General features: G+C 43.3%; 1 protein-coding gene across 1 annotated transcript in view; it reads left to right on the top strand.

The window, feature by feature from the left end:
* The window catches only part of LOC121299670 (autism susceptibility gene 2 protein homolog), a 217,266-nt gene that overhangs the window by 72,761 nt on the left and 128,830 nt on the right, over nt 1–15,675 (top strand). The window contains 2 exon segments of the mRNA XM_041227559.1: nt 1,609–1,689; nt 6,814–6,849. Of these exon segments, the coding sequence (XP_041083493.1) occupies nt 1,609–1,689; nt 6,814–6,849 (117 nt within the window).

The following is a 15,675-nucleotide window of genomic DNA, read 5'->3' as shown; positions in this document are numbered from 1 at the left end:
CAGCGAACAAGATCTGTCAAATCAGTTGATGACCCTTTTAATTCACAGCAGCGAGAGGCCGTGGCGGAGTCTGTAGTGCATAATTGATATTTACTGCAAAAGGTTAATTGCAGCAGCAGTCAGCCTAATTTACAGTCTTGATCAGGGCCTGGCTGGAACAACGTAGCACAGAGTGGAATTAATCTGCGCTCGTCCTTTTCAAGATGGATCGCACCCTCCGGCTGTTCTGCTGGCTTCACCTGAAATTCATCGGCTTGCAATACCATAAGATTTATATGTCTGACTGTAATTCAGATATTCTCTCATTTACAATTAGCAGGGAGTCGATATCATGCATACTATATTACAGAGAAATAAACCTGGTATCCCATCAAATGATCTGTGAAGGAGCTGAGAGAGACACTTCTCTGTATATTAGAATTGTCCTTCCTGTTTTTCAGACTTCTTTTTTGCATTGGTTTCCTGTGCATGGTATCTTTTTGATGCTGTCGTTTATAAAATCTGTTCTTGTAACAAAGATCAACACAGTCCTCTATGCCACTGAATACATTTCAAGCTGTTTGTTCGAATGTTCAGATGTTGATCCCAGTTCTGATATATGATGATATATTTATTTAACCTTGCGACCAGCACTGATGGTGATCGTGGACTCAATACAATCATTTACTTTAAGACCTGCGTGTGATATTAGAGTGAATAATGTTAACCCTCCGTAATCCAGTGTCTGTACTTCAGTCTGAATCAGATTTGTTTTAAATGTAATGACATAGGGCTTGACAGTCAGGAAACGGTCTTGAGAGATTGTCAGCTTCTTAAACAACAGTCTTGGAAAGTTTAATGGAATCAGATAGCCCTGAATCCTTTAGAAGAGTCTTTAAATAGTGCCACAGTTAAAGCTATGTGAATTGGACTCTCTGTGTTTTGTGATTAATTGCATAATAATTACTAGCCTAAAATAAAACTTTACCCTTGAGCAGGTTCTCCAGTTTTGCATTCCGTCTCATTTCCATCTTGCCGGTAGGTCCTGTATTTCCCAGGGTATTTCCCTGTGTTTAATCTGGAACAAGGGACCTTGGGTTTAGTTTGCTACCGACTGTACCACACAATGTATACAGGACAGTTTCAAAAGGTATTAACAGAAGAGCAATGATTTACAAAGTCGGTTTGTAGTTAGGCAGACACACGGTGACAGATGTGTAAAGTGTCTTTGTCTGACCTGGTTCATTTAAACTACAGGACTGCAAGGTCTTCATGAAATCATTGCAACCGGATCATGTGATGGGGAAGCCAGGCCTCCGTTTCATTGCTCACAGTGTGGATTAATTGACATGGTTTAGTACCAGCATTGACGGGAAATGGCAAATATGAGATAAAGAACTCACTCCCAACCTCCCAAACTCTTCATCATTAAACCATCAAGGTGTTAACATTCAAGGTTGAAGAAGTCATGATCGCAAAATAATGAAGATGATGATTATTATGCTACAATTACAGAATCCTCCCATCCTGTTGCCGTACGGCAGCTGCATTGTAATGATCTTACAGATCTCCCACTCTAAAGCTATGAGCTCTGAGTGACCAATGTGTTCCTTGTCGTTCGCCCCACAGATGAAGGGATGCTTGACCCGGACCAACAAGAACAGTGAAGAAGACCCTCTGCAGGAGATCACAGGACCCCATCTGAGTGAGGTGAGACTACACCCCACTGCACAGACAGCCTGTATCTGATACTACACCCCACCACCATGCTGCACTCCACAGACAGCCTGTATCTGAGACTACACCCCACCCCCATGCTGCACTCCACAGACAGCCTGTATCTGAGACTGCACCCCACCCCCATGCTGCACTCCACAGACAGCCTGTAACTGAGACTGCGCCCCACCCCCATGCTGCACTCCACAGACAGCCTGTATCTGAGACTGCACCCCACCCCCATGCTGCACTCCACAGACAGCCTGTATCTGAGACTACACCCCACCCCCATGCTGCACTCCACAGACAGCCTGTATCTGAGACTACACCCCACCCCCATGCTGCACTCCACAGACAGCCTGTATCTGAGACTACACCCCACCCCCATGCTGCACTCCACAGACAGCCTGTATCTGAGACTGCACCCCACCCCCATGCTGCACTCCACAGACAGCCTGTATCTGAGACTGCACCCCACCCCCATGCTGCACTCCACAGACAGCCCTGAGACTGCACCCCACCCCCATGCTGCACTCCACAGACAGCCTGTAACTGAGACTACACCCCACCCCCATGCTGTACTCCACAGACAGCCTGTATCTGAGACTACACCCCACCCCCATACTGCACTCCACAGGCTGCCTGTAGTTCCGCTCTGGGAATATTTGTTTTCCTACCACTGGGTACTGAAGTCCTGCTGTTCTCCAGAGACTAGGGACAGCAGTATCAGGTTTCACTGATCTACAGTAATGGCTTGGAAAGGAATACTTGCTGTCATTGAGTTAGCCATCAACTAGGTTCAAGTACTGAGGAAGGCACTGGCTGAAATGTGTGTCTACTTGACTAGTTGGAAAGCAGTATCTTAAGTCCACTCTTTCCCATCCATTTTATTGCACAGACCACATTATATGTAAGTCATTCCTCTTCAGGTTTGCTTAGTTGCTATAGGAATATTTGCTATTTGACCTTCGCTTTGAGAGCGAATGTAAAGCTTATTGTAAGAAATTATGTGTAAAAGTAGCAGCTTAATTACAATACTCAGACACCAGGCAAGGAGTAAAAGGGGAATTGATTTAGCCACAATTTTGTATTTTTTTGCACACTAGTATACTAGAATGGCAGGAACTAGACTTCTAAGAATATAATAAACATGGTGGAGAAGAGTCAACAACAAAAATAAATTAAATTATACCTAAAGAAAAGGCTTTTAAATAGTAAGACCAGTGTGGCCCTGGTTTTACGGTACCCCACAGCATCAGAGAGCTTGAACTCTGTGCGAGTATTTCAAGTGTGTAGTGAAGCGTTCTGGTCACCCTACACCCCAGCCAGGTGGAGTCCTGACCCCCAAGACCCTGGTAATGAGTGCTTAATGACCACTGCTGTTAGCCACCCCCTTCCCATATTCTAACCAGCGAGACAGCTTCTGTAACAGTGACATCAAAAAATAAGTTTGATATGCAGACAGAACAGACTAGAATTGAGATGCAGTGAGGTAATGAAAATTTATGCAAAATCCCAAGTGACTAGTGTTAACATTCGCTTAAATGAATGTAAAATATGCTTCATAACTAAAGCCTGTCACCAAGCCCCCTCAGTCTTACTGAATTCAGTCAGACACCTAATTTAGCTGTAGAATGCAACATAAAAAAGTAATCTCTGATTCTTTAGGGGGGAAAATAATAAAATAAAATTAAACAGAGGCATCTAATGATCATATGGTATGTGTTGTCTGCGCCTGTCTTTCTGTAAACTGTCTCTTTATTTTTCCCATGTTGTTTGTCAGTGGATTTGTTTAAAAGCTTCAAGGTTGTTTTTTATGAAAAAGCCAGGAGAGAGAGAGAGAGAAATAATATGAAAGCAGGTTCTGGCAGATAAAAAGGTAGATGCTGCTTGACAGCTCTGACAGGGAAATGCGACGGCGAGAAATAAAAAGCCCATGTTGAAATCGCACGCTGTAAATGCTGATGCTGTAAACGCAGAAACACCTCATCCCTCTAATCTCCTGCCAGATGAATAGAGTAGAAAGATAAGACAGAAACCGATCACCATGATCTCCACCTCTTCTAGTCTTACTGGGGTTGTTTTTATCCTGCTCCACAGCGCCCTCTGCTTGGGGTGGTGGTACTGTTCAGGACAGCACAAGTTAGTCCTTAAAGAGGGCTCACTCTCCAAGGCTTCCTTTGGTTCTTCTTCATGTACAGTAAGGCTGTGATGTAGCGCTGTTGTTTCACAATCAGTTTAAATGGTGCTCTAAACTTGGTCATTTCCCAACCCAAACACTGGTTTCTGCTTCAACGTATGCATTGCCTTAAAAAAAAAAAACATCGCTTGTATGATTCTGCTTAACAAGGATGATGTTCCAGAACACAGGCTGTGGATTTGAGCACAGCATCTTTACACTCTAGAAACAGCGTTGAAGTGAAGCTAGGTGTGTTCCGGAACCGCGAGAGCTAGGTGTGTTCCGGAACCGCGAGAGCTAGGTGTGTTCCGGAACCGCGAGAGCTAGGTGTGTTCCGGAACCGCGAGAGCTAGGTGTGTTCCGGAACCGCGAGAGCTAGGTGTGTTCCGGAACCGTAAGATATTGGGCTGCTTGACTGAAATGAACCGGAAGGATAGTGGAGTCTCTTTGATCTTGAATATGTACGGTGGACGAGAAAGAGGACTCCTGAGGGGAGTTCATGGTTTCAGTTTAAAGGTCAGGGTTACTGATTTTTATTTTTTCCATAAGGATGGTCAGCGGTCTGGTTTTTTTTTATCAGTAAAATGGGAAACGACAGAGCTGAACTGTGAAAGAAAAGCCTGCCTTTGTTTATGTTGCTCGTTAAGCTCCTTCGTTATTTACTTTACCAGGTAATTCAGCCAACAATTCAGCTGTGCTCTAGAGTAAATCCACAAAGGGATTAGGAAACTTTAAAAGGATTTATTTAGTGCGAGTGTGTGTGGTGGGAGTGAGCAGCTGTATCTCTGTCACACACACACACACACACACACACACACACATTCAGTCGCTCATGCATTCCTGCTTTCCTACACTATAATGGAACCCTATTTTGGCGTACTGTTTCTGCTTGGGTGGCTCCCGATTGGCCCTTTTAACCCAGCGTCTCGGAAGCAGTAGCCTGGCCCTTAAGGAAGCACAAATGCTGCTCCAACCTTTTCAGCGCCACATTAAGAAGCTAGAGGTGGGTGTGTGGAAGAGCATCAGGGGGTGGAGAAGCAGCTTTTCTGTTCTGTTATTCTGTTTAGTTAACCCTAAAAAGCAGTCTGGATCACCCCCCTTCTCCCCCGCCTCCTTTATTCTTCTTTGGGACGGGTCCCTAAATCCTTTTGAAGTCCCGAGCGCTGTACAAATCTATAGAGAATCACATATAATAGCTTTTAAGAAAAAGTGTTTAGCTGTTTCGTGACCCCTCGGCTTACGGACCGCTGACGTTCTTAATGGATTTTTTTTCCTTCTCTCCTGCGCTAAATTGAATGGATTGCCCCTCATTATCATTTAAATAAGTCTCTCTTTCTTGTACAAATGCTTCGAATTTTGAATGTGCTCGCAAAGCTCTGCTAATTTCAAACTCAACCCTCTGTCCTCCTCTTCTTATCCCGGGGGGGCTCAGAAGGCTGTTTACTCACTGGTTCCTCCTCTTTGTCTTTTTCTCTGCTAAGTGAAGATGAGGGAAAACAGACTGCACTTCGTCTCTTGAGTCAAGCGGAACGGGCGCCCTAGTTTTTTTACCTCACTGGTTCCGGGATTTGTCTTTGCATCTCTTCATGTCGTGGAGGAATTCTGTGAACTTCGTCTTTGTAGTCAAGTCGGGCGCTGACTCCGCTTTCCGATTTACCTAACGGTGGGGGGTGTTTGGGGGGGGGGGGGGGGGGGGTTGTTGTTATATGGAAAGAGAGAAGGGGTGGGTTGCTTGTTGGCCGTGCTAAAATTGGCCTAGCTGAAATATATACCTCCTGGGAACACAGTGGAAATTGGAAATCGAAATTGGAAATAAAGAGGAGACTGTATAGCGATTAGAGATTTGTATTCTGGGTGGGGACTGAATAACTAAAGTACTGCACAGCCTCAGAGGTCCTCCCTTTCAAAGCAAGGACCCTTTCAGAGCTCACCAGGAAAGAGCCCTTTGTGCTCTAGTGGTCTTGTTCTGAGTGGAAGTGTTTGGCTGCTGTATTTCGTTCAGGCCTCTCTGTGTGCAGTACAGTGAGGCTCTGCCAGGCTGTTCTGTACGCTGTAGGTCACGTGACACAGTGTAAATGTCTGGGATATTTTTCAGATGTAAAATTGACAGAAACAAAAGGTTTTCTTCATGTCGGATTCAGTAATGCAATTCGGCACGGCTTCATTATACAGTCTAGTAATTGCACACTAGTTACACTAGTTATTACTATTGTACTAATATTTAAGTGCTGTATAATTCCACGGTACTAGATGTGTATGCACTCTTTGTAATGGTTGACCTAGTCAAATTTCCCTAGAGTGAGTTTGAGTTTGAGCAGTCTAACCACAGACATGAATCTTTGAGATGTTAAAACATACCTGTATAAGTTTAGCAGAGATTGTGTTAGCATGTCAGTCGGGTTCTAAGTCTAGTCTGTGTCTACCACTACAACACCTAACTAAGTAACTGGTATGATTCATATAATAGTGATTCAGAAATTCTGTCAGCTCGCTAATAATCTGTCTGAATACTTCATATAGTATATAGTGAGCGTACTAACACAGAGCAGTCGTTCAGCAGCATGTCTCAGTATTGTGGCATTGTGTAAATTCATCAAACCCAGAGTAACTGCACTCTATCTCAGTTTCACTGGCTATAGCTGAAGATCCTCAAAGGGGTGCTACTGACAGAATGTGTTTCCAATTGACAGACAGACTCAGGCAGGTGTGGGCAACTCCGGTCCTGGAGGGCAGTTCTGCACCAGGTTTTACAGGATTCGCTGAGATAAATGATGTGCTTTAGGGTCTGGATACATTGAAACAAGTAAGAGCTGTGGTGGAAGAGCCAGAGTTGCCCACACATGCGTTCTGGCATTGGCTTCTGGACTGAGTGCCTGTACCCTGTGGTGTCCCGCTCATGGTGGTCACTACTCTCTTCTCTTTCTTTTCTTTCTGTACAGAGTTCCACTCACTGCTTTTCAGGACACGGCTACTCGGTAAGTGTCATTTCCATCACATTTCTGCAACGGAGTTTGAAAGACAGCCAGCGGTCCCTAACGCAGAACACTGCCCAGACTGTTACTGTACCTGTGTGCCAGTTTGTGTCTCGATTGCAACGGTCTGGTTTCATGGGAATGGGATCTTTCACTGCTGTAGGAATCTCATTGTGGACGATTGCTGACCAGGTTGCATTTCAGACCCCTGATTTCTAAAGGGCGGTGTCTTTACAAGTCAGGGCCAATGGCACTTTGTTCATATGAAACGCTGTGACTTTGCGGCTGTACAGCTGGCATTGCATATCAACTGTACATTTCTGTCAAGAAATCTCAGGACACTTTTTGTTTTTCTTTTTTAACTCAGCTTCGCTGTTTTAAGGATCATTTTAAGAATATGTTCTTGTTAGTTATCTACAGTTCGATCTCTGGTGTCTTGTGAGAAAAAAACAACAGGGACCAGGAAAGATCTCACTGGACTGCCAGTCAGAGATAGACAAATCTCATTGAAGTCCTTTGAAGGAATGGGAGGCAGGTCCTTGCCAGGGAATATTCCAGCGCGATGCACGAATGAAAGAAACAAAATCTGGAGCAGGCTTGTCCGTGAGGTGGTACAGATTGAACTGCATTGCTTCAGGGACTGAATAAGACACCTGCTGGGGCTTCACATGAGGAGGCCAGCAGTATAAGCATAACAAAACCTGACAAGCAATCACCTCTGAGCTCCCTCCGGTATCACTGCACAGGCAGGAAAGAGAGAGTGTCATCATGTGTTAACGACTGACTGAATCAGAACTGAGAGAGAGAGAGAGAGTAAAATAGTCAGGGGCACAGAGAGATAGAGATACAGATCGAGAGCTTAAACAGGAAGTTGCCAGTTCTCAAACTGCTGTTGTTTTTTTTTTTTTTATCTGCGTGCGATATCTGCGGTTCAGCCCTCTCTAGCTTGCGGACAGATTCTGGTTTTGCATTCTGAGATGAGCTTGTTCCATTTCGCATCAGCCTCCTCTGCTGCCATGTGCTTTGGGCTCAGTGGTTTACCTCGAGGCCTTGGGGGGGGGGGGGGGGGGGGGGGGGGGGGTTCAGAGGTGTGCAGGAAGGGGCCGAGGGAGCAGACTCGTGAAGCGGCACTGACAGAACTAACTAGGTTATCTGATGGTCACCTCGCAGCTTGGTAATAATCCCCAGCACTGTTTCTGAGAAGACTTCAAATGCAGGCAGCCCTTATCTCTACCACTTGTGGAGATTAAATGGCAGAAAAGGCCCGCCTTATCTAACAGCTTTTCAGAGGTGTTAACCTAACTGCATGGTTGAAAGAGTGCTGTCAGGTGTTCTTGCCATTTGTTCCTCTGTTGTCTGTAAGGTCTGTTAAAGGACTACACGAGGCTTTGAAAATTGTTTTAATGTTTTTAGGAAAGCTCGTGTTTGTCTGTGTTGGATATATCAGTTCTGTTGGTATTCTCTGTGGAATCTCATCAGTGTACCATAAAAAAAGCAATCCACCGGATTTCTTACAGCTACAGTGCAGCTAAAACCACTAGGGAAATATAATCTGCTGTTTCCAATCCAGCTGGTTTATTGTAACTCAAAGAGCTAGGAAGCTGTGTTGTTCAGTCCAGTACTTCAGTAATGAAAAAGGTTTTTTTTTAATTATTTATTTACTATCAGGTTTATCGGTTGGTACTACTTGAAAGATCAATCTGTCAGTTTTAGTGTTTATGGGAAAATACTTTGTCAAGCAAGTCTTTCAACCTGTTTTACATATTTCCTTCTGGCACTTTATGGAAATAAGTATCTTACAAAATATGGGAAGCATGTAGAACTTATAGTAAAGCAAGTATACGTTTAGTGGTACCAATATGAAGCAGTTGAAGTGTGTGCATGCTTAGGAACCAGCTAAGTGCATTGAATGAACAATACAAAATTAAAATAAATGATAGTGCAACAACCAGTCTCCTTACTAGAAAGAATTGATGCACATGAAGGCAGGCTTGGCACCCTTAAAATAAATACAATTCAGCAGCTTATTAAATATAGCGGTTTACCATTGCTAATGAAATGGTGTTTCACAACATTCTCTATAGTCATTAATTCTACACCACTGGGACACTGCTTACCAGCTTCTGACTATTGATAATACAATTCATTACCCTGGCTTACCGTTCACGGCTCAGTGGACCCCATTAAAAAGGGTTTGAAAGGGGGCGCTCATGCCTTTTAAAAGGGACCCCAGCCAGTGCTGGTTCCTTGTGATTCTCCAGGCTTTGAGATCCGTTCTGAGTTATAACAGAGCCCTCATGTATCAAGGAATTATAACAGAGCTCTCATGTGTCAATGAGTTATAACAGAGCTCTCATGTATCAAGGAATTATAACAGAGCCCTCATGTATCAAGGAATTATAACAGAGCTCTCATGTATCAAGGAATTATAACAGAGCTCTCATGTATCAAGGAATTATAACAGAGCCCTCATGTATCAAGGAATTATAACAGAGCTCTCATGTATCAAGGAATTATAACATAGCTCTCATGTATCAAGGAATTATAACAGAGCTCTCATGTATCAAGGAATTATAACAGAGCCCTCATGTATCAAGGAATTATAACAGAGCCCTCATGTATCAAGGAATTATAAGAGAGCCCTCATGTATCAAGGAATTATAACAGAGCTCTCATGTGTCAATAAGTTATAACAGAGCCCTCATGTATCAAGGAATTATAACAGAGCCCTCATGTAGCAAGGAATTATAACAGAGCTCTCATGTGTCAATGAGTTATAACAGAGCCCTCATGTGTCTCTGAGTTGCAGGGCATTGGCCAAGCTTCACCACTGCTGCTTGGATACCCCTGTTTGTCTGATCCGTATCACTGCAGGATGCCCTCATTCAAACAGCTGCTGGAAGGATAATTCCTCTTTAGAGTAACTCTCACAGCATGAGGGGCATTTGCCACTGATGAGACTCTGTTAATGTTGAACTGCTCTGTTCTTTGATCTGGGTACTGGGTGACAGTCATTTCAAACACAAGCGTTTTTCTGCTGCTTTCTTCTCCGGCTATGCAGAGCTGGGGGGAGGTGGTTCTTAATATCTAAATATGCATTTTAGATTAAAACCATCTCGATTTTAAAATCGTGTATTAAACGCCGGGCAGATTTTGTATCTTTTGAATAGACACTATACTTCAACCCTTGTATGACCTGTATTAATATTTGGCCACTCTCAGACGTTCTCATTTGCCTGGCATTCATGCTACAGTTTGGCACGCTCTCTAAATAAAACAGAAAGAAATACATGCAAATGAGGCTCGGTGTGAATTTCAAGCCTCAACAGTCAGTCTCATGGAATCAAATGGAGAGGAACCCCTGAAATTAGGCTGCACTCCTGTGCTCCTTTCAGTAATAGACATTAAAAAGACTGCATTAGAAGAGAATAGTCTTCACCTTAACTTGATATGCAATCTCAGTGAAGCCTGCTGTCTTTAAACGCCTGTGTATTTATAAATATCCTCAGTACATTGATTTCCTGCTGCCAGTTTTTAAAAGAGGGGGCAGTGGCTGCAAATCTGTGGAAATCAAAAGTAGTGATGACATAAACTACAAAAGTGGTTTGCTGCCATATTTCGATTAGAAAATATTCTCTTGAAAAAGGACATGTACGTGTAATGCTATACATAACCCACTACTGGAGGGTTCAGTATACTTCCCAGCTTTGCAGTCTACTGCATGGTATTTGTTTTTAAGTGATACACATAGCCTCCCGGTTTAAATCAAGGGAAGTAATATTAAAACTGTACAATGCATTAGTAAGACGTCATCTTGAATATTGTGTTCAGTTCTGGTCACCTCGCTACAAAAAGGATATTGCTGCTCTAGAAAGAGTGCAAAGAAGAGCGACCAGAATTATTCCGGGTTTAAAAGGCATGTCATGTGCAGACAGGCTAAAAGAATTGAATCTATTCAGTCTTGAACAAAGAAGACCACACAACGACCTAATTTAAGCATTCAAAATTCTAAAAGGTATTGACAATGTCGACCCAAGGGACTTTTTTGACCTGAAAAAATAAACAAGGACCAGGGGGTCACAAATGGAGATTAGACAAAGGGGCATTCAGAACAGAAAATAGGAGGCACTTTTTTACATAGAGAATCATGAGGGTCTGGAATCAACTCCCCAGTAATATTTTTGAAGCTGACACCCTGGGATCCTTCAAGAAGCTGCTTGATGAGATTCAATAAGCTACTAACAACAAAACGAGCAAGATGGGCCAAATGGCCTCCTCTCGTTTGTAAACTTTCTTATGTTCTTATGTTTCTCACATTACATCATCAGCTATTCCTGGAATGGTCTATTCCGATAGAATTCCACCTGCTTTAACTTTGTGTGTTCTTACTGCAGATGGGCCTTGACATGGGGCTCTACAGTGAAACGCCCACATCACTCAGCTGCCCTGTCAGCACCTCGGGCAGTGCACTGCTTCTTTACAGAGGTGAAGAGATTGTGTACAGTGCTCTTAACTGAAGTCAAGGCTTTACAGAGCACACTTCCATACCCCACCCTTTTTACTTTAGCTTTGTTCAACCTTTATAACCGGTTCTTCCTGTTGACTTTGATAGGAATAGATTCAGTGGAAAATGTACAGCTTTTATTTGTTCCCTGTTTTAAGGCACTGTTTATTCAAACTGCCAGATGCAGAGGGACACCCCCTGAACACACAACAACTGCATTTAGCACAGGTGTCATAAGCTTATGACATTCAGTGAGCCCTTAGTCTCTTGAAGGATTGATTCAGTGTCATACACTATCCATGTGTTACATACAGTATGTATTGGTTTTCAAATGGGTCTGTGCAGCCAGGTGACAGTATCTGTTTTGTATGTATCAGCAGATTCGCTCCTTGCACTCTGGGTGCCATTGCAAACCTCATCTCTGCTCAATTCTCTTCCTTCTCAAATTGTCCTGTAGTGCCTTCTCACTCACCCCCTACCACCTTCCCCAGCTCAGTTTACCTCCAGGGCTAATCTGTTTTTGTCCCACAATGTGCTGTTTAGGCTTGCAGGTGTCCACGCAGCTCTGGCCCATCCATACAGTGCAAATTAGTAAAAGAAAACAGTAGCCCAGCATGGCACAGTTAAAGCACTGGCATTGCCAGGCTTTCCACAGGGGCCTTTTGTGTCAGAAGCACACCACGAGGCCTGTCCGGGTTGAAAAACCTGTTTGTTTATCCATGTGTGCGGGCCTGCTTCAGAGCAGAGGCCTGCTGCTTGCCTCACGCTGGGGACCTAGGCTGTTGCCGATAGCAACAGCTAAAAATGACTGTTAACCACAGCAGGGCCCACGACACATCAATCATGTGGCACAGATAAAGGCTTGGGGCTTTTGGGACCTATTGAATGGCTGTTTTAAAATGATTTCCAGTGACTGCACACCCTATGGCTCAGACCAGAGTAATTCATTCAAGGAAACTGTATTTTCACAGGAAACCCTTTGATTTTTGTTTTTTTGTTTTAAAAGGGGATGCATCTAAATCTATTACACAAAAGAGAATCCATTTAAAAGGGCGACATGGTGCATTAGAGAGGCTTGGCTTATATAAAATAAAACATCTCTGCACAGCCCAGTCTTGCAGAGTTCATTCCTAAATGCCGTCACCTCTTACTTTTTAAATTGCAGATTTAAGTTTGATGCGATTGAGTACAGCATGGCAGGACAACATTGTTGTGAACCAATGCACACTTCTCTTGGTATCATGGTAGTGTATCCGTATCAACACCCACAGTGTCTCTCATAGTTGGTATGTGGTCTGCAGTGGTTAAGCTTCAGAGTTAAACAGTGGCATTTCAGTGGCGTCCCCAGTTCTTGTTGTTGTTTTGTAACAATTCTATAAGGGAAGGCAGTTCAGAAATGGACTTGTGGCTTTTTCTCTTCCACTCTCCCATCCTGAAGAGATGCTTTGAGGTTGGGAAATACAGAAGGCACCTGAGGGTTTATGGAAATATGCTGGAACAGAAATCCATCCTTAACATTGAATTTTACTGGCAAGCAGTGTTTTTTCTGTATATTTGCCTATGCAAAGTATTTTTAATGGGGGTTCCTCTTGCTTTTCATTGTAAATCATCCACATACATTTGACTATTGGCTGATTCAATCTAAATTGCCACAACGTCATGCAAATTCCTTCTGATAAAATACTTTGTTTCCTTGCCTCATTTGCATGTGCAAGGCAAATCGCTATTTATACGCTAAAGGGGCGGGTGAAGCCAATGTGAACGACAGAGGAGACCTTTAACCCTTTACTTGTTTGTTTGTGCGAAAGTGTTTACTGACTTTGAATGACGCAGAAGGACCCTGATCAAAGATGCAGCCACCCTTTGTTTTAAAGACACAATCATTTGACACTGCACTTGACAGCCCAGCAGCTGAATTCCTGTTTGATGCTCAAATTTCAGTGTGTGCTCAATTTTCCAGCTGAGCTGATTTAAAGCAAAAGGGTTGCTTCCACACTGTGATATTGTGCTGTTAAAAGCGCTCACCTGGTCGCTGCTGTCAAGGGCCCTCTGCTTGTTTAAACATGTTCATTATGAATTCATTAATCAGGTGTAAGAAATCTAAAAGAAAGTTCTGAGTCGATATTTGGCAGTTGTAAGCCAAGATAGTCATCCCACCATGCATGTAAGACCTAGAAAAACTGGTTTAGCTTCTATACTGCATGATACCTTATCCCTGCTTCATTTAGCCTGATTTACTTATAATGTCCCTACCCTACTCCTCCTGGTTTTCCTTAGCGCTGTCGGGCACGATCTCACCAGCGACAGACCTTTTACAGGGAGGTTAATCGCATGTACAGCTCAATAAAATAAAGAGAGGGGCTTCACGGCTTCATGGAAGAGTAGTGTTTCTGCATTCAAAATGGCAGCGGTTTCTTTTGCCTGCAGCTTTCTTTTCTCCTTCCTGGCCCTGTATCTTCTACAGCCTGATTTATACAGAGGGATTTATTACAAAGGGATTTATTACATTAAATCAAAGGGATTTATTACATTGCAGCTTATTAATTCAGCGCTGGGCATTTACGAAGAGTGGTTTAAAGGCACAGGATCACCTTTCAAAACCCGAAGCACATAGACTCGGATCTGCCCAGGATCTTTCTGCTGCGAGCCCCCTTTGCTGTACCATAATAGAGCCTCAAAGTCATGAACCGATCTCCTGTGTGTGTGACTTGGCTTTGGCCTGTCTGCATACTTTTCATGGGTCATCTCTGCTGCTCAGAACAGTAAGTCCACATGTCCATTAACGCTGTACTCAGTGGCTTTCTGCTTTGTTTTACAGTATGTACCACCCTTGATGTGCAGAAGCTTCCACATTTGAACTGTGTATTAATTTCGATGTGTGCGTTTGGTTCATCGTTGCTCTTCTCATGACTAAATGTACACACAGCTACAGGTAGATTGCCTGAGGCAGTACACAGGCCCCTCCTTCCTTAGACAAGAGGCCTTCAGGCCACGCTAAAGCCTCAGAGGACCCACTGGAGTATAAACAGTGGGTGAAATTCAGCAGAGCCTAAGGCTATGAACATATTACACAGGCACAGTAGGCACTACACTGTTTCTTGTGTAGCCTTGGTGAATTAATTACATGTTAACCATTGGAAGTATGGCCTGTTCTCAGCATAAAAAAAGCATTGTGTCAAATATTTGAATCAACAGAGTGTTTACCACAAATGCAGTATCCATCGCAAACCTGTGGCAGCTTAGTGATACCAAAACATCTGTTGTTTTGAAGTATGGGTTGGAAAAGGGGAGGGATGTATTGGTTTAAAAAAAAAAAAAAGCACCTCAAATGAGTTGGTTCTCTCTCTCTATTTTTACCAACGTTAGATGAGCTGTCTGCTTTAACCCTTACTATAACGTAGGCAATGAAATACAGGCTGAAAAAAAAAAAAGTGATCCATTATGTTAGTCCAATGGGCAATATTTTGGAAGATACTTGAATGTGATAACAGGGTTATTCAGTATGGCATTAACATGATCAAAGCACAGACAGGGTAGTTGTTTTTTTTAGTGACTGTTTGGGACATTTAGTGTGTGTTGATAACAACATTAATATGAATTACATTCAATTAAATCACAAGTAAACACACATCCGGGTCAATACCGTTGATCTGCTCTAAACAGTACCATGCTCTGAACATCGCCACTGAGAACCAGAGCTGTGAAAAGCAGACATCTGACAGCGAACACAAGTCTCTGCAGAGTCTGTAAAAGCATTTCAAAAGTTAGTGACTCACAGAACAGAGGTGTTTGCACAGATCTGTCAGCCTTTAAAGCATTCATCAGACCCCCTTGTGTTAAATCATTACTTGCTCGTTCCTTTGTGCTACAGCCCCCGTTATTTCCCTGACTGTTTTCATAGACAGCCAGTGGGATTAATGTGTTTAGCAGTACAGCTTTTAAAATAGAGAACTGAGTAGGTCAGGCTGTGTATGTGAGGACTCACGAAACATCTCCCTGCAACACCTTGGAGCCCTGCTCCCAGGCCTGGCTCTTTAACCACTCTCATGTGTTCTGTTTTCAGGGATGATAAATATGAAGTAACCTCAGCCCACCCAAACCCCATCTGTCTGTCTTTAAGTACTGCAGGTAGGCAGGCAGATTACAGAGCAAGCTTTATAATGACCCTGCCAGGTGATACTGTTCTATTTACAATGGCAGTAAGTGTTAATGACAGCATTGCTCCTTCCCCGGGGGCCCTCTCTCTGAAAGACACTGCAGAAGAGCAGCCGGGTGGAACCGAATGTCTTTATTAAGCTGCTTTAGGTGGAGTTTTTGTTTTTGCT

Source organism: Polyodon spathula, chromosome 25 (genome assembly GCF_017654505.1).
Source record: "Polyodon spathula isolate WHYD16114869_AA chromosome 25, ASM1765450v1, whole genome shotgun sequence".
Taxonomy (NCBI): domain Eukaryota; kingdom Metazoa; phylum Chordata; class Actinopteri; order Acipenseriformes; family Polyodontidae; genus Polyodon; species Polyodon spathula.
The sequence above is the reverse complement of the archived record's forward strand: the minus strand, read 5'-3'. Positions and strand labels throughout refer to the sequence as shown.